An 18,923-nucleotide genomic window follows, 5' to 3' on the forward strand; every position below is an offset into this window, starting at 1 on the left:
GCTGCTGAAGTTGAATTTTGCCACTCCAAGGACAAGCAGCCAGGGAAGTAGGACAGGGAATGGCTGTGGCAGGGCAGGGGGGCCCTCCTGGGCCATGCACAGCCCCTGCACCCCCATAGCAAAGGAGTGACACCCCATCCCTGCTGCCAGCTGGGTGCCACAGGGACAGAGCCAGCCCTGATTACACCATCCGCCTTTGCAACCGGGGCAAAGGAGAAGGGCTCAAATGTGGTCAGCACTGCCATATAAGACACCCACAGCCCAGCCCTAAGCTGCTTTTTACCCCAGAGCCCCCAAAATGCATGTGGGGGCAGGTGCTGCTGCGCAGGAAGATGCACCATGCACTCCAGATCAGCTGCTACTGTTTGCAGCAAGCTCGAGGCCACACAGATAAATCTGTGCATGGAAATAAGGGAAGCACCAAGTTACTGGGAAGGGTTTTCAGCTCCTCCACAGGTCAGTGTTGCAGCAGTTGAAGGATGACAGCTCTCCTGGAGCAGTAGGTGATGAATCACAGAATCACAGAACAGCTTGAGTTAGAAGGGACCTTCCCAGCTCCCCCAGTGCCACCCCTGCCATGAGCAGGGACATCTTCACCAGCTCAGGTTGCTCAGAGCCCCGTCCAGCCTGGCCTGGGATGTCTCCAGGGATGGTTCATCCACCACCTCTCTGGACAACCTGGGCCAGGCTTTCATCACCCTCAGGGACAACAATTTCTTCCTCATGTCCAGCCTGAATCTTCCCTCTTTCAATTTATAACCATCACAGCAGCCCTTGTGAAAAGTCTGCCCCCGTGTTTCTTATGGGTCCCTTTTAAGCACTGAAGTGGAAGCAGCAGGGAGGTGCAGAGGACATGGTTCAAGCACATTGTACCTCACAAGCTAGGGAACAAGATGAAGCCCTGTGTCCCTCTGGGCCCTCAGAAACATCAGAGCATAATACATCATAGGAGAGCAGGGGAAGGAACGCTGCCAAGGAGAACTGCAGGACCCCCTGCATAAACCTCTGGGTGCTCTGCACCCAGCTGGACTGGAGCCTGGAGAGGGACTCACAGGGATGCTGCAGCCACACTGGAGAACACAGCCCAGCAAAAACCAGCAGAACAATCAGGTGTTCAGGGCTCCTGCACTGGCACAGCCACCATATCCCTGGCCAGGACTAGGGGGACAGCAGGACCACATCTGGAGCTGGGTCACACCACAAGCACGATGCAGCCAGGCCTCTGGCAGCCTAGCACAGAAAGTAGTATTTTTTTAATTATTTTATTATTTCAACATAGTAGTGCTTGGTTACAGTTTAGTGAAGAACAAATAGGTACATTCATTGGCCACAGCTTCCTGTTGCAGCCAGCTGCTGCCTGACTGCAGAGCCAAAACACTGTTAAAACATACCAAAAGAAAAAAAAAGTTTAATGAAAGGCAACTATGCATTAAAAAAGTCATTGTACTTCTCAGCTATAAATTACTTCAGTAAAACATGGGACCAGCCCCAAGAGGAGCGGTCAGAGTTTTGAAATTAACAGCCATCCATACAAATGAATAAAACCAAACCACTGTGCCAGTCACTCACAAGTACATTAGCAACGACACTCACTGCCCCGACCTGCCATCCTAATGCCAGGAAGATCATATTGTTGTTGTGTGCTTCAGTGCAATATGAACAATGAGCCTGTAGCCCTTTAATTTTTATTTTTAAATTTTCTTCTTTTTTTTTTGCACTACACTCCTTTCCCTCCAAAGAAAAAACTTAAAGTGCTCCTAGTGCTTTGGAATTTAAGCAAGAACAGGGGCCACTAGCGTCACTTCATGTCTTTGGTGACTTATGGGAGAAGAAAGAAGGGCAAACACACCGAGCCCAGGTCCTTCATTAGCTTTGCCATAAGTCAAGCAGTGATTGAGATGGAACAACCTGTTTCTGCACCCCAGCTGAGGGACAGGGACAGGTCCCTCACACCACGTAAGGCAGGAGCAGCCAGAAAAGCCACAGCAGCACGCTCAGGTTCAAGTGCTAGAGCAAGAGGGATGTGCTGAAAGTTGTCATCTCGGAGCCTTCTCCAAAAAGCAGCAGGGGTTGCTCCTTTTTTTGGGGGGCAGCAAGAGTGACACACGTGAGCAGGGAGGGGGCTCACAAGCCAGGACAGGGTGGTCTCAGTGTGACAAGTGACATCTAGCTCAGTACAAGCAAGGGGGGTGAGCAGGTGACCACGCCATACTAGTGAGCACACAGTAAGTGAGGAAAGGCCGGGGCTGTCCCAGGGTTTGGAGTTTCTCTCACACCCGAGGTGGCTTCAGGGTCTCTCCAGCACCAGAGCCCAGCCCAGTGTCCCACAGCCAGGGCCAGGCAGCACTGCACAGCTCCACACGCAGGTAATTCCATCAGCCCAGCCAGGTCCTTCACTGTCAGATGTGGGTTTGAGCAGCAGGAGCAGCTCTAGGGGGGTTAAAAGCAGTTCCAGTTCAGGTTGGCACTAGAGTGGGGAGCAGCTGCCCTCCCTGGATCAGTGCCTCCATCCCAGCCTGCAGCCAAAGCCAGGAATAACATCAAGCCTCATCTCCAAGAGCCCAACGGACCTATAGGGCAGGCAAAACTTAGCTATTTTGGTTACAGAGAGACAGAAAAACATCCTTCCAGACTGACCTGTCCCCCTCAAACCCTGCATGTACCACCCAGCCCTGCTGACACAGCCACCATGGTGGGGGGGTCTCCACGCCCACAGTCTCGCTCCACAGCAGGGGAGAGGAACACAGAAAGCAGATCTCCACAGCATCTGCCACTTCCCTCTTTGCCTCCAGGAACAGACAGACACCTCCTGTACCTCAGCAGAGACCCCACTGGTTCACATTCATTCAGGTTAAAACTCTTGGTTATCTGCTAAACACAATTTAATACTAAGGGGGAAACAGGAGCCCCACCATGGGCAAGGAGGAGGGGGGAGCAGGACTGCCTTTCACCACCCCCCAATTAAAGCAGCCCCAGTTTTCCATGTGCTTTGGGCCACATGTGTTCCTGCCCCCACGCTCTTGCTGAGACAGCTCCAGCTCAAAGCTTTCCCAGAAGGCAGCAGCCTCTAGAAGTCTTGCTCCCAACTCAACAGCAGGTACCCCCAAGCCAGCCCTCTTCCTCCACCACAAGCTAGTGGGCTGTTTACAATTTCGCGATCTTAATGTCAGCAGGAACACTTGATCTCACCCTCAGAGGACTCTGCTAGGACACACTTTGAGCTCAGCTTTGAACCCACAGTCCTGGGTAGGACAGTTCAGGAACCTGTGAAACAAGGACAGGCAGAGCAAGACCACACTCAGGCCAGAGGCCTCAGCCCTGCAGGGTGTGAATATGGCACAGAATGCTTTAACGTTCCCCATAACGCACTCGGTTAGCAGAGCTGCACGCTCCCAAGTGAGTCAGGATGCAGAGTACTTCACGGAACACGTCTTTGCAGGAAGACAGTGCCTCTCCCAGCTATGGATGTGCAATTAAAAGAGTAACTAGAACAGTCTCAGACCAAGCACAGTCTGAGCAAGATTCGTTCCTTCCAAGTGTGCAGATAAAAGTGCAAATATGCATTTGATGTTTCTTTTCTAGTGAGGAAGCTCTGGTGCATTTAGCTGCCAACATCTTGAAGACCAGACCAAAAAAAAAAAAGCTTCCAGAGAGTTCAGCTTCACTTTGCTACATGGTACCTTAAAGTCACAGTTCTCTTGCTTACTGCCTGCAGCCGTAGGCTCAGTCCTGCTTACAGCTGCGGCAGGCAGTGGAATGTTTGTGTTGATGAGTTAGATGCTTCAGGGAAGAAGGAAAGAGAAAACCAGGTTACAATCCTATACATGAATGCCACTTCAGGGAAGAGAGGGACCTCGCAGCCTCTTCAGTTCTGCGGTGCAGGGTATGAGCTATGGTGGTTATTCATCTCCGAGCCGCCTGCGGCAAAGAGCAAGGGGGCACCGTCTGTAGCGGTTCCGCTGAGATGGGGACCCACTGCGTAACTGTCATTCCCAGCCAGGGACCCATAGCAGCCAGAGCACTGAGGGGTGGCCAAGCTGGGAGGAGAGACAGAAAAACCAGACACGGACTCTTAGAGAGGAGTAACTTGGCTGTGGTTAGTCCCCACTGCTAGGAAAAACTAGCACAGGTTAGGGTATCCATGCAGCATCTCTGAGGAACCTGGTTTTGATGAAACGGGTACAAGGAGAATAGCTCCAGGCCCTACAACACTGGCCAAGAAGAGCCAGAACCTCTGAACCCCTCACTACACCCCAGGCAGGGACAGGGCTCTCAGGTTTCCCCTTACAGTTTTGCAGGGGATACGTGACCATTCCCCCCACACCACGAGTTCCTGCAGAGCTTTGTCCCAGTCAGCTCCCAGGGACCTTGTCTCCCCCACCAGAACTTCACCAGCTCTCACTTGCCAGTGGATAAACTCCTCTGGAGGTCATTTAAAAGCTCTCTGCCCCACAGCTGAGGAAGGATCCCCGCAAGATCAGCCCTCCTGGGTGAGGCCTCCTGTCTGTACCCACTGCATATTTCCACCTGGGAGCACCCAGTGTGATATCCACTTCTCAGAGCTGGTTGCTTCTAATACAAATAGCTCCTTGTGAACAAAACCAAGCTCAGTCAGAAGGCTTCTTGTCTCATCTACCTCGCCCAAGCTGCTTCTTATACCAAAATTTCCTCCTAAGAGCAGAAGCCAAGAGCTCTGTTGTTTCCACCCAGGGCAGCAGAACAGCAGCTGCGCTTTCCCTTACCCAAACACCACACTTACCCTCCTTCTCTGGCCCCAAGCCGTGACAAGTCATCATCGCTGTCATAGCGCCTTGGATTGTCAAAAAAGTAGGCTCTGGAGCTGTAGCTGTGACTGTTGACCATCCCTGCTGGAGTCTGTTAAAGAGAAAGCAGTTAGGCCAGAAGTGAAATATTTGTCTTTCCTAAAAGCTCCTCAAGCTACAGCAGTTTACTCAGGCCTACCAAGTTCTGGCTTAGTCTCTGAGCCCGGAAGAAAAGCACCACGAAAGTCGTTGGCACCAGCTCCCAGAGGAAGAGGACAACTCCAAACACCACATACTCTTCACTGCTCACGTGCACCTGTGGACAGAAGTTCAAGGTCTCTGTATAATCCCAGCCATCAGCAGAGCTACACAGCTCCCAAAACTGGACTTGGCATACAGTTTAGGATTAGGAACGTGGAGAAATCCTTACAAAGGCAGGAGTCCAGAATAGCAACCCTCACCTGACTACCACTAACTCTTTCTAGTGAGATAGTTCTCTTCAGGGTGCTACCAAGGTACTGTTAGCTCCCTCCCCACACCAAGGACTCCTTGCACACAGCCACGCCTTATTAAGCATTGCTTTTCTGCTCCAGTTGACTTGTTCCTCCTCTCCTCCAAAAGAAGAGTTGGCAGGCTAAAACTGAAGGGTACAACAAGGAATCCCTCCTGAAGAAGTAGCCAGATAGAGGAAGACTCAGGTTTACTCTGGTAGAGAGAGCACGCAGGGCTTCTGAAGGCAAGAAGCCAGCTCATCTGGGGATTTAGAGGAACAGACACCTCCTCATAGCCCCCTTTTCCCCTACACATGCCCTCACAGGATGGTAAAGTGACTGCCTTTCACCTTCCGAGCTCTGGCTTGGGGGTCACAGACACTTACCTTGTCTGAAAGGTTGTCCCAGCCATAGTTAAAAGGACCAGGAACATTGTCTGGAGATATGGCCACAGCTACCAGGTTATAGCAAGCCCTTGAGGAATACAGAAGAGCAACTACAGATCCCACAAGAATAGCCTGGCAGACAGATGTTCCCTAGAGGAGGAAGAAAAACAGCTTTAATACAGACCCTCCTACAGAACTGGCTTCCCCACCCCCCCAACAAATGCACAAGAAGTTGTGCAGCCAAGAATGACCTAGAACATTTGCATGTTGTTACTAAAACATTCAGACCTGGTTAAAAGTTGTGTGTGAAGAGTTCACTGCAGTAGCAGAGCTACACAGCCGGTATTGCCTGGGAACAGGGAAGACTTGAGACACAGGAGCATCATTCTCAGGATCTTAACAGTCAGCTTCAAACTGGTGGTCCAGAGAAACGCAATCCCACCCACTTGCACTCTGTGATACTCTCCAGAAGACCAACCAACTACCATTAAGAAAAATCAACTTCATAAAATAATTTGGGTTGGAAGAGACACTCAAGATAGAGTCCAACCATTAACCCAACCCTGGCACTAACCCACGTCCCTGAGAACCTCATCTCTGTGTCTGTTCAACCCCTCCAGGGATGGCGATTCCACCACTGCCCTGGGCAGCCTGTTCCAATGCCCAACAGCCCTTTCCTTTAAGTAATCATTCCCAAGATCCAATCTAAACCTCTCCTGGTGCAACTTGAGGTCATTTCCTCTCATGGTGTTGCTTGTTACTTGGAAGAGACCAACACCCTCCAAGCTCCTTTCAGACAGTTCAGACATCAGAAGGTCTCCCCTCAGCTCCTGTTCTCCAGCTGAACCGCCAAGTCCCTCAGCTGCTCCCATCACACTTGTGCTCCAGTCCCTTCCCCAGCTCCGTTCCCTTCTCTCAACTCGCTCCAGCACCAACTTGCTGCTTCTCCTCCCTGATCAGACCCTACAGCAGAGATGTCCAACCCAGCTCATTCACTCTACAGCAGTCTGGCACTTCTGACATTGAACACATTTGTGTAGAAAAGCAGCTCAAATATTCAGGGTGGGCAACTCTGAGAACAGGCAGAAAGACCTAGCACATGAACTCCAGCACTGCTGGAACAAACACAGAGCACTAAGCTAAAAAGTGGCAAGATCCTGCAGGTCTCTGCCTCCTGCAAGCTGTCCTGTGCTGCTACAGAGCTCTCTCCAGTGCTACAGACACTGAGCTCTCAGAGGGACACTTGCACAAGGTACCCAAAGGTCACAGTACCTACCTCTCCTAGAGAACTAGCTAAGGGAGAAGAAGCTACTTAAAGATCTGCAAGTGTCTCCATTTCTTTGCAAAATACACCCGTGAAGCCTTTTAATAGCTACTGGTAGCCATCAAGTCACCAAACAGCAGAAGCTGGTAAGTGGGCAGACAAACATCTCAGGAGCTGACTTGCTTTTGTATTTAGGCAGACAATCTGCTCAGGAAACTCATCTCATTGACCTGCTCCACATCCAAGCTACAGGTATGTGCTAGCTCTATTTTTCTTGCTTTATAGCACTTGCTCAAGACAGTGTCTTGGAAAAGTCAGTGTGGAAGTGCTGCTAATAGACATGACCCTGTAACACCACCAAAAGCACCGCACTGTTAGCCCAGCTCATGGTGTTCAGGACAGCAGAATAAGAGGCAGAAAAGCTCATGAAACAAGTCTCCAGGTGACAAGGACCATGGTACATGATCTGGCAGCAGTCCAATAGCACAGCCTCCTTCTCAAGCATCAAATGACTCCAACCTTCCTGCCCTCAGTTGTAGAGGCAGCAGCCTCACCAGGCACCTCCTGCTTTGAGTCAGCAGGTTTACAGCTGGAGTTCAGGAGGCAGGACAACCTTTACAGGTAGTTGTGTAACACTTCTGCTCATCCCCACCCTATTTTTGCAGCTCCTCCACAACACAAAGTCAGGGGACGCCTTCAAGGCAGGGAAGGGAGACAGCACTTAAGTACAAGAGACCTTTACCAGACAGTCAGGTTGAATATTCAGGGTTCTCTAGAGCTTGTACAAGAGTGAGGCCCCACAGGCAGCCTCAGGCATGTAACTAGAGGAAGTTACTGCATTCATAAACCACTGCTGGGTGAACTTGATAAGTTAATTAATATCCAGAGCCAGTCAGAGCTGGCCCATGTAAGCAGGGTTTTGAGCAGGCGCTCAGCTTAGTCATGGCTCCTGTGTCTCCCTTCAGATCACCTGGCCACAATCTGCAGCCTCTGTGGACACTTGTCACAAGAGTCAGGCAGGCAGCCGGTCCCAGCCACCTACAGCCCACACCCCCCAGGTTCTGGGCAGCTGCCCATGCTCTCTGCTGTTTAAGAGATCCAGACTTCTCATACAGAAAGGCTCAGCTTTAACCTTGACAGCACAGCTCTGGCCTCCCTCTCATTTTGCACTCAGCTGTCCACTCTAAGGAAAGAGCAGTGGACCACAGCCACTGTGAGCAGTCATGCCAATCATAGTATCACTTTGGTTAGAAGAGACTTGCAAGGTCATAGAGACCGACCATTCCCCCACCCCTGGCACTAACCCATGTCCCTGAGAACCTCATCCCTCTGTCTGTTCAACCCCTCCAGGGATGGTGACTCCACCACTGCCCTGGGCAGCCTGTTCCAATGTTTGGCAGCCCTTTCTGGGAATAAATTGTTCCCAAGATCCAACCTCAAATTCTCCTGGTGCAACTTGAGGCCATTTTCTCTCATCTTATTCACTTGTTACTTGAGAGAAGAGATTGACCCCCACTTTATGCTACAACCTCCTTTCAGGTAGCTGTAGAGAGCAAAAAGGTTTCCTCAGCCTCCTCTTCTCCTGGCTTAAGCCCTGCTCCTCATAAGATGGTCTGCTAAGGAGCAAGGAGATGTCTCCAACCAGAGCAAGGCAGTTACCTGGCTCCAGAATATCTTTCTAGTAGTGTCTACTGCAAGGTGGCTTGTCACCCTCTTCCTGAGATGGGACAGAGCCATCCAACAGCATCCAGAAGCTCTATACTCCAGGCAGCCTCTCACCTGAGCCAGGCATGGCAGTGCTTTAAGCCCATGGAAATTCACCCGAGGGCACACTGGAAATGAGGCCTGAGTCCCACCTTCTGACATCTGGAAGGTGGCAATACAGAGCAGATGAGGCGAGGAGCTCTGTTACTAGGGAAAGGCAGCAGATCAGAATTACCAGAGCCAGGTAGCTGGCTTCCCTTAGCCTGACTACACTCAGGTGCTCAAGTTTTCCTGCAGATATTTTCAGGCTCATCAAGAAACTGCTGTCTGCCCTTCCCAACAGGCCGGGGACTCATCCTGGAGTCACTGTCTTTGGCAGGAGTGATACGGCTTTCCAGAGGAAGATGAGGCAGCTCAAGTGCACACTTAATTGCAAGCTGCTGCCGCACTAAGATAAGACTGCTGGTGGCTTATCCACTTTCCTACCTGCTCGAGATGAGTTGTGTGTGTTCAGGCCCTCAGCTGTCCTTCTGCCTTGGGGCAGGACCTTCAGCAACCTCTCCTTCCGTTCCAAGATGCTCATCTCATCCAGGACAGGTGAGCACTGCCTCTAGCTCAAGCAAGCAGGCAGCTAAAGCTGGAGTGCTGAGGGGATCCCCTCCACAGAGAATTGTGTTGGGCATCTGCTAGAGATAATATGCTGCAGACTCTACTGTCCTTATGACAATTTACTACAGAAAAAACAATCTGCTACTCTTAGAGAACCCTCTCTTCCAGTCAGAATTTAATTATACTTCTAAACTAGAAAAGCATAAGCAGCTCTTCAGTCTCCTATTGTGTCACCAAAGCTGCAGACAATGTATTCTCCTAAAACACACAGGATGCTTCATTCCTAGAGCAGGAGTGTGAACCTCGTGGACGGAGGAGTCCAAGAGCTGCCACCTCCACACTAGAAGGAGTATTCAAGCAAGAGTAGCTTGGGTATCACCAGTAAGTATACACAGATACAGCTGTGAATCCAGCTGGTAACTGTGCAGTTTCAGTGTAGCTGACAAAGCATTTACCTACCTTAGACTCGAGGTAGACGTTTGCTGAAGACATCTTTCCCAGTTTGCACATGCAGCAAGCCAGTGAGATGGCACAGAGGATGAAGAGGCTGTCGTTGACAAGAGCGCGGGCAAGGACTGTCCATCTCAGCTGGTTCTCCGGGACCTCACCGTGGATTAACATTGCACAAGTTAAGTTCACAACTAAGTAGAGGAGGCTGGTAAATATGGAGCCCAGATACAACAGGACCCTGGAGAGATGGGGGATGGAAATAATGGAGTTCAAATCAAACAGTTCTGGGGTCATTCTCCACCACTCTCCTGTCTCATCAGGCAAGATGATCTCCCTGCATGCCCAGTGATCTGCTTGCTACAAAGACCAGACATTCCAGCAAGTTTCAGGGGTTGTATTGACAGCCCAAGTCTGCGGAGTATTTGTTTGAGCTGTTCTCATAATGCATAAGCAGTGTAAGTCATCATGAGTTACAAGACTCATTTTCTGACAGTCAGGTTCTTATCTTGCAGATTTTAAGTGTTGCTCCAGCTCTGCATTAACTTCAGTCAATAAGCTGTGAGTCATCACAATCACTGCAACTTCTTTATTGAAAGCCACTGGCGCCTGCATTTTCCATCCTGGGTTTCCCTGGAAATGTCTAGGGAGCACCTGGGCTGCGCAAACACAGGTCCCACCTATTGCTCAAGCTCTGCCCTGCAGATCTTATCCTGAGGGTGGGACAGCTCAGAATGACCAAGAGCTCATCTAGCTCACTAACAGCAGTATTGGGATGCTGAGGACAGGTGTGGGGCTATGCAGCATAGGCTTTAGCTTCCTTGGTGCCCTTGGAGCTCCCTGTCCTGCTCCAAGGCACAACACCAGGTATGGCAGAAGCTCTGCTCACACTTTGGGGCCTGAAGCTCCCATTCCAGGCACTGCAGCACAAGCCTGCCTTAAACCAGCTTTGAGAGGAACATTAGAAAAGATTCACTTACTTGTACTTGTTGAATTCAGCTGCACATTTCACTTTGAATATGACCTAGTGGAAAGATTTGCACAGCATTACTTAACATGGCCTACCATTCTCTTTTAAGCTTAGTAAAGATATATACACAACAGGGAAGCCAGCATCCAGTTGGACATCTTGAAGGGCTCCATATTATCTATTAGCACCAAGTTTGGAATGGGACCCACTTGCAGGAAAAAATGGTATTATTTTCCTAGCAAGAAACACGGCCAAACATAGGTGTCCAATAGGCATAAACATATTTAATATCCCACATGTGACAAAGACTTTAACACCACACCTATGGACTTGAAGAAAAAGCAGGGAGTTCAGCACGGAGTAGTCACTAAGTTAATACAAAAATACATCTACTTTGCCCAGTGTTCTGTGCTGCGTATTTTAGGACCTCACGCTCTGCTTCCCTGTTAGAGAAGACAGCTTCAGCAAGACAAATAGCTGATTTAAAATAGCCCTCTCGTATTGGATTATGGACCTGCAGGCTATAACAAGCATTTGGAGCTCAGAGCTCCTCCACCCTGATGTTTGTAGGCCAAACACACCTGAAAAGTAACTCAGATGGTAGGAAGTCCTCCAGAGATGGGAGTGCCAGCCAACCAAGCTGCATAGCACATTTGACAGATAAACAGACAACAGTCAGTCACCTTGAGACTGTTTCACTCTTCAAAGCAACACACTCTGTCCAAGAGCAGATCTGGGTTCTGTGAATTTCCTCACCACACAAGGGATTAGAAGACTTAAGCTGAAAGTTGCTCAAGAAGGAAGCGCTTCAAAGCAAAGGCTCACAGGCTTCTTGCTCAGACCATGGGGCACTGAAGCCATGTCTGCATCTCCAGTTATTTGGGTTGGGAAGGCTGGAAAACCATCAGCTCATGCTCAGGCAGCCCTACAGTGCTCTTTGTCCAATATACCAGCCAACCCTCCATGTCCCTTTGGGCTGGAGGGCAGCTCCTGCTGAAGCATCCAAGGGCAGGACTTCTGGGCTAAGGAGGTATGGACAGTTTAGGGAGGTGTGGACATATTCCCAAGCCACAGCTCAATCACAGGCACTGCAGTCCTGCTGCAAGGGGACAGATAACTGGTGCCCACACCTGGTCAGGACAAGCAGCAAGAAAAACATGGAGCTCACTTGTCACACACTTCAGCACAATCACAGCTGGAACTGGGTTTTGCCCTGGGAGAAATACAGATCCTGGTACAGACCCCACCAGGAAGGATGCCAGAGCTGAGGTCACAGCCTTGGACAAAGCTCATGTCCTGACTGGAGACTTGGAAGGAACTTGGGGAGAGGTAGAGAGTCAGCTAGCCAGATCCAGCAGAGATCTACTTGTGGGGTCAGCACAAGACCACTGTGGTGTGGAGGTTTAGTTTCACCACTTCTGCAAGGAGCCCTCCCTGTCAGCTTCCAGACCACGGCTGCAGTGAAGGATCACTCATCTCTTACAAGGCACCTTAGTCAGCTTTTTTTGGTCTGGTGGGATTTCTTGGCTCCTGCCTTCCAGTCAGCACTGAGGTAGCGATGAAGCTCCAAAGCTTCCAAAAATCAGGCTCCTACTAACAGGATTTCCTAGAATCATAGCATCATTTCGGTTGGAAGAGACCCTCAAGATCAAGACCAACTGTTAACCCAACACTAGCACTAAACAGTGTCACTAAGAACCTCATCTCCATATCTGTTCAACCCCTCCAGGGATGGTGACTGCACCACTGCCCTGGGCAGCCTGTTCCAATGCCTGAAAACCCTTTCCAAAAAGAAATTGTTTCCAATATCCTACCTAAACCTCCCCAGCACAACTTGAAGCCATTTCTTCTCATCCTATCGCTTGTTACTTAGGAGAAGAGACCAACCCCTCCATGCTACAACATCCTTTCAGGCAGTTGCAGAGAGGAAGAATGTCTCCCCCCAAAGCCTCCTGTTCTCCAGGTTGAATCCCCAGGTCCTTCAGCTGCTCCCATCACACTTGTGCTCCAGCCTTGTTCCCTTCTCTCAACTCACTCCAGCACCTCAAGGGCTTTCCACAGGCATTTACGGATTTGAGGGTCAATCTATTACAGTAGTTTCAAGCATTGGAAAGCCCTCCTACAGGGCATCGGACAGCTTCAGCAAACCTGTTCTGAGAGCCAGTTACACTGTTGGGTCCTATTCCCCAGGATGAGGGAGGATGAACTCATGAAGCACAAACAGGGAATAAGATGTGGTATCTCAGCAGAGGAAGGTATCCAGAGAGGCACTACAAGCAGCTGCTGAAGCCCTCTATCCTGTTGTCCTGGCCTTTGCCAGCCCAGAGAAGCACAGAATGATGCACTCTGAGGCCCAAAGCTCATGTGAATTACAGGAAACCTGGGCCTTGGAAGGACCGTGACTTCAAAACAGAAAAATCCTCCAATCCTCCTCTGCCCTTAGTTTGCCTGTAGGCTACATTCACACGCTTTGGGAGCATCAAAACAGACATCAAGGACATCCAGCTGGGAAACCTCTTGGTTCGGCACCCATGGAAACCCATTTGATGTATTTGTACTGCTGCTTCAACTCCCAGAAGAGCAGCCCTTAACTACAGCCCTGCAGAGCCCCTGGCTTGTATTCTCCCCTGGGTGAGAACAGGCCCTCAGTCAAGCACGGAAATGCTGCTGGCAAACAGAAATAAGGTGCTGACCTCCACAGCTGCAGTGGCCACAGGCAAAACAGTGTCCCAAGACTCTCCCATAAAGCCCTGAGCTCTGAGGACTCAGGCACACAATGCCATCTCAGGGTTAAGAGTACAACAGCAACCTGAGACTCACGTTTGGGCTGCTGCCATGAAAAGCACAGCGAGACCACAGCACCAGTCTTACACTTTTATTAGCCCTCAGCTATTTAGTCCTGTAGTTATCAGATCAAAAAAAAAAAGCATCGCTCAGTTTGCAGTGGTTTTAGTTATTAAGACATGGTAACTCATCTGCAGGCTGCATTTTCTTCACAGGAGTTGGGTCAGTAGGTGACACCAGTAGTGTTCACAAAGCACCTTTGGGTTCTTCTTAAACATGAGACAACCTTGCAAGGATTTCAGCACTGGACTAGCTCTGCTGCTTTCAAAACCCAAGCACAGCTGATGTAGAGGGTTCCGCTGTGAAGAAACCAGCACAGGGAGCTCAGGAGTAGCCTTGTTCTTCATAAAAATAGGAAATACAGACCCCTGTCCTCAAATAGGTGCATTATGCCAAGCTCCTAGGAGCAACCTTTGCAAACTGAGTTCCTTCAGCTCCTCCTAGCTGAGGCCAGCCCCAAAAGTCATGCAGTTGTCTGCTAAAAACTATGACCAGAGGTCTCTGCTAGCCCAGAGCAGCAGGATTGAGAACATTTACTCCTAAGCAAGCCTTTTATAACAATTACACAACATGCAGTTGTCTTTCTGAAGCCACAAGTCCTTTGAGCACTTCACAGACTCGGGAAGAAGGAGAGGCCAAGAAGACCTACAGACCTCCAAGTCCTCTGTGGTGCTGGAGGCTTCAGTTTTTGTGACAAGAGTGGATACATTTCACAAAAACAAATATCTTGCTCATGTCACTGAGCCTGAAAAGTAAACTTGCTAAGGGCTTGTTCTCATGTTCTCCAAGGACCACCGTACAAGCCATGACCTCAGCCCTAACATTAAGCCTCAGACAGCACTTTAGCTTGGTTTTGCTACAACCATTCACAACAGATCTGAAAGATCCAGGAGAGACAGTATCTTCTGCTCCATAGAGAAATCATGATAAGACATAACCATGTTCTGCCTTGGCACAAACAGAGCCCTCAGTTGCAAGATCATCCACAGACAGATTCCTCCTCTCACCACTGAGCACCAGAGCAGAGCATAGACTATTTTGGGATTACACCCCATAACAAGTGTTCGAGCTCCCACCCGCCCCTTGGAGGGAAAGTTGGAACTGTGAGGAGGATCTCTCACCATCCCCACTAATACCGGGATCATCCTATGTCATCATAAACACAGGGTGCAACTTGTGTGTACCCTGATTTCCTAGAATAGCTGCCACAGCCACCTGTTCATTTGGGAACCATCAGCTATGGGATGGAGCAGTTTTGAGTGCGAGTGACCCCTTACCAGCTGTCCCTCTGAGGCAGAGGGCATGTGTTAGGTGTCTGCTAGATGAGGAAGGTGGAAAACTGCAAGAATGGATGGAAGCTTTTCCAGAAGGCAGGAAGATGCAGGATAGCAAGGACAAACAGCTCCCAGGCTGGATGCCCTTCCCATGCATGTCTGCTCCAGTGCAATTAGAGCAACAAGGGATGAAATAGGCTGATGTCATCTCCTGAGATGAAGCACTTAAAGAAACCCAGACAGGTTAAGGGTTATGGCCACACCAGTCTGACAGAGCAGCCCAGCAAAGCCACCACTCCAGCAGAAGGCCTTACTCATCACTGTATGTTCCCAAGTGCGGCAAGGATGCCAAGTACTCAAGAAGGTCTCTGAGAGGGTCAAAATGTAGGTTGTTGTGGCTACATTTCCATATGCTGCACTCCTGACAGTCACCTGGGGGAAAAGCAGGAATTAGCAGACTCTTGGGAAAGGTCGTGTTACTCAAGCAGACAACCAGCTGGCAGCAGAGGAGCTATTCCACAAGCAAGGCAGAGAAAGGTTGCATATCAGAGCCATTGTTTTGCCCATTTGAGGCAAAACTGGAATCAGATTGGGGGAATTCTGATCTGATGTACCATAAACTTCAAATTTCCTCAAAAGGAACTAATTCTGGGACAAACTTAAAGACAAAGGAAAAGATGCTACCAAGCAAAAGGCATTAACACCTTTTGATGCTCCAGGTGGGAATAAGGCAGTGATGAAAATAAACTGTCACCACCAAACAAGAATCCTACACGTTTTGTGATGCCTCCATAACCCCTCAAGAATTGCAGGGGCCAGAAAGGGATAGGAAGAGGATAATCTCTCCCCACAGAAAGGAGGTACACTAGACAGTTTCATGAGCTTGAATTTCAGCCGCAGAACAGCCTGGAGTGCAAAATAATGCTAGTTCTCCATGGGTACATGCTGTTCCCTGGAGTTCTTTCCCCACTCAGCACCATTCCATCCTCAGCTTGTATATAACCTGAGGAGCTCCTTAAATCAAGGAAGATTAGCTCAAATAACATAGCCCAGGCCAGATTTTCTTCCACTGTTCAGAGAGACGCCAGCATCTCCATAAAGGAGGCACCGTGTACAAAGACAATTAGCCAGGCCTTGCACACAGAAGCAGCCTATGCTTGCATCGGAGAACATCTCAGGCTGAGATGCCACCCACAGAGCAGCAGCAGCTCAGTGTCCTTCTGCAGGTTGCTGCCAATGGGCCCTGAAGAACTGGGAACGGTCAGGCCCTCCACAGCAGGTTCTGCTTGAAGTCACACTTGTAAACATCTCTAGATCTTGAGCCACTTCAGCTCAACTGCTGTGGCTCCACCAAAGCTCCTCTTCTTCCTCCAGGTAGTGACAATTCTTGTTTAATTACACCCTAAGCCCCCTTAACACAGGGCCTCTGGTGCTTTAAGAGAAGCACTGAGCACAGCCAAGCCAGGCACATCTCAGCTCCCAGCACATGGCACCCTTCTGTCTGGAGAAGAACAGGCTAGTTTTAGCAATTGCTAAAGGAGGAGGCCAAATATTGCTACTCAGCATCATTTATTTTGTTAAAATAGAAGCCAGAAAAACACCAAAGCCTTTCAATCCACCTAGCTGCACTTTCTTCAAAGCTCTGGAGCTGCAGCTCTTCATCGTCTACCACCCCTGTGAGATCACCCACGAACACCACAAGTGCTGGACACCCACTTTGCTTGTGACAGCCAAGTGTCAGACCTTATCCGTAACTATGCATGCAAACCCACTTTAATAACTCATTTTATCCTACTCCACTTTAGATCCTGAGCTCTGATTTCCTCAGCCACAATTTCCCTTGGTTCTAGGTCTTCAAGGAGAAAGAAATGGGGTATATTCAGCCAGAGTCCACTGAAAAACAGATATCGTGGGAGGAAGGGAAGCCTGAGAACCTATTTTAATTTACTTTGCTGTTCTTTAAAGGAGCCTTTCAACAACCCTGCAAAGAGGCAAATGTGCTGTCAAGTTCAGTGACTTGGAGAAAACAGCAATCCAGCCACTTTAGGGCATCAGAAGATGGGATCCCTTCTTCAGATTGCCTTCAAAGGAAGGCACAAACACCTACGGGTTGGAGCCATCGGTAGGTCAGGCTCCCTTTAACAGACAAGATGGATTATGCACACTATGCACCATTTGTTATTTTGCTGCCGCTCGATCGGCAGCCTACCTAACACCAACAGCTTTTGCAATGAGCAGTTTACCCCCAGCTTCCAGGTGTTTGTGTCAGAGGGGAAAGAACCAAAACAGCTGAACAACCTAATTGCTCCAAGTCCCACATTATCATGTGAATGTTGCTGTCCTCGGGAAAATGAAATCATAACTCCCATCGGTGACACATCGGAGCGATGGAGCGATTTCGCTGTGTGTTAGCGATTCCTTTGTGAGGCTGGCAAACAGCTGAGAGCCGCAGAGCAAAGAATCTGAGGAACAACAACAACAAAGCTGGAAGGAAAGTACTGCCTATTTATGAAACAAGTCACCAAACTGGAAGGCAGGCAAGCAAAAGGCTGCTCACGAGAAACTGGAGCAGAAACAAAATATTCAGAAGAGGAAGGGGAGGGGAGAGCTCAGGCTTTAAAAGATAAGTCAAAGGAGTAGAGAAAGGAATATAAAAAAAAATAAATGCAAAACAAGTAATGAGAAACCCAGAAAAGGAGGAATACAGCTCAGCAACAATAACAAGCAGCTCCGTGCTGTCCCAGTAGCGATCACTGTGCTAGGAAGGGTCGCACCTCTCCAGCCCCAGGCTGTTGTCTGGGGATGCAGAGGGATCTTGGGGTTTGTTTTTTGTTTGGTTGGTTTTTTTTGTCTGACAACAAGCTGCAGAACAACAAGCTCAGTTCAGAGCGGAGAGATGGAGAGAAGGAGGGAGCGCAGCAACAATAGCAGAAGAGGCTCTAGCTGGTGACGTAATGGTTGGCATCACTCCAGGCCAGAGCAGCCCCTGCTGCTGCCACTTTCTGGTCCCCTTTAGAGAAGGGGAAATCAATTAAAAAAAGAAATAAAAAATGCAAAACAGTCCTCCAAGAGATCACGGTGGCACCACCACCACCCCTCAAAAGGGAAAAGCCCCACCCGGGAGCAGGGCACATCTCTGCACCCTCCAGCCCCAAATTCAGAGCATGTGCCTGTGTCCCCCCCACCAAGGGTCTGCATCCAAGGCACACCCTGCACCCCAACACCCCCACGCTGGGGGTCCAGGATACACTTTTTGCTGACACCCCCTCCATCCCTCCCCACCCCCAAGCCTGGATTTAGGGCATCATCTCTGTAACCCCCCCCCTCCCAAAAAAACCCTTGGATTCAGGGCACACCCCTGCACCTCTCAACCCTGCCCCACAGCCCAGCCTGAGGGCTGAGCACTCAGCACCCTCAGGGCACATCTCCACACACACAGCCCCCTCCATGTCACCCCAAACCTGCCCTCAGGGCGCACCCCCAAGTTTGGCTGTAAAGCCGCCTTTAACCCCGCCGGCTCGCAGCGTGGAGGTTCGCTGTCCCTCTCCCCCCTCAGATTAAAAACTCACCTCAGCGAAATAGAGGTTGAGGAGGCAGAGGCTGGAGAAGAGCAGGCAGCCGGGCAGGCAGTACAGAAGCCAGTGGGCGAAGGGCTGCTGGAGGCGGAGGGCCTGCAGGGAGTTCTGCAGGTAGAAGGAGAAGAGGGTGGTCCTGAGGGCTGCCCAGAGCAGGCAGAGGAAGAGGCAGAGCGTGTGGTAACTCAGCCGCCGCTCCCGGTAGTAGAGGAGCAGCCAGAGCTGCAGGTAGGCGAAGAGGAAGAGGGCGGCGTAGAGCGCCGTGTGGAGCACGGTCAGCCCCAGCTCCACTGCGTAGGGCACGGCGGCCCCCTCGGCCGCCCCCTCAGCCAGGGCCGCCGTCGAGCTCATGGGGCAGCGGGGGAGGCAACGACCCGCCAACGGCCGCCGCCCGCCTCGCCCCTCCCCTCAGCCCCGGCTGGACACCCCCATGCAACAAAGGGTAGATCCCCCCCTCCGCCACCCCTCCTCCTCTCGCCCGCCCTCCCCCTCCCGCCTGCGCTGCCCGCCGCCAAACAACTCTCTGCCGGGGACAATCAGCTGAGCCCGATTATTTGAGGCGCTCGCTCCTGACAGCGCGCGCTCCCCATTGGCTC

The 18,923-nt window shown here is 50.4% G+C and overlaps 1 protein-coding gene across 1 annotated transcript; it reads right to left on the bottom strand.

Moving 5' to 3' along the window:
• Positions 1-3,865: 3,865 nt before the first annotated feature.
• On the bottom strand, positions 3,866-18,678 carry GPR137C (G protein-coupled receptor 137C; the record flags this gene model as incomplete). The annotated part of the gene is made up of 7 exons (XM_080345931.1): positions 3,866-4,037; positions 4,760-4,875; positions 4,963-5,079; positions 5,641-5,790; positions 9,677-9,905; positions 10,645-10,688; positions 18,322-18,678. 7 exons carry the CDS (start codon positions 18,676-18,678, stop codon positions 3,866-3,868), a joined length of 1,185 nt encoding a protein of 394 aa, XP_080202057.1.
• Between the last annotated feature and the right edge of the window lie 245 nt (positions 18,679-18,923).

The sequence above is a fragment of the Nesoenas mayeri genome (genome assembly GCF_963082525.1).
Source record: "Nesoenas mayeri genome assembly, chromosome: 5".
NCBI lineage: Eukaryota > Metazoa > Chordata > Aves > Columbiformes > Columbidae > Nesoenas > Nesoenas mayeri.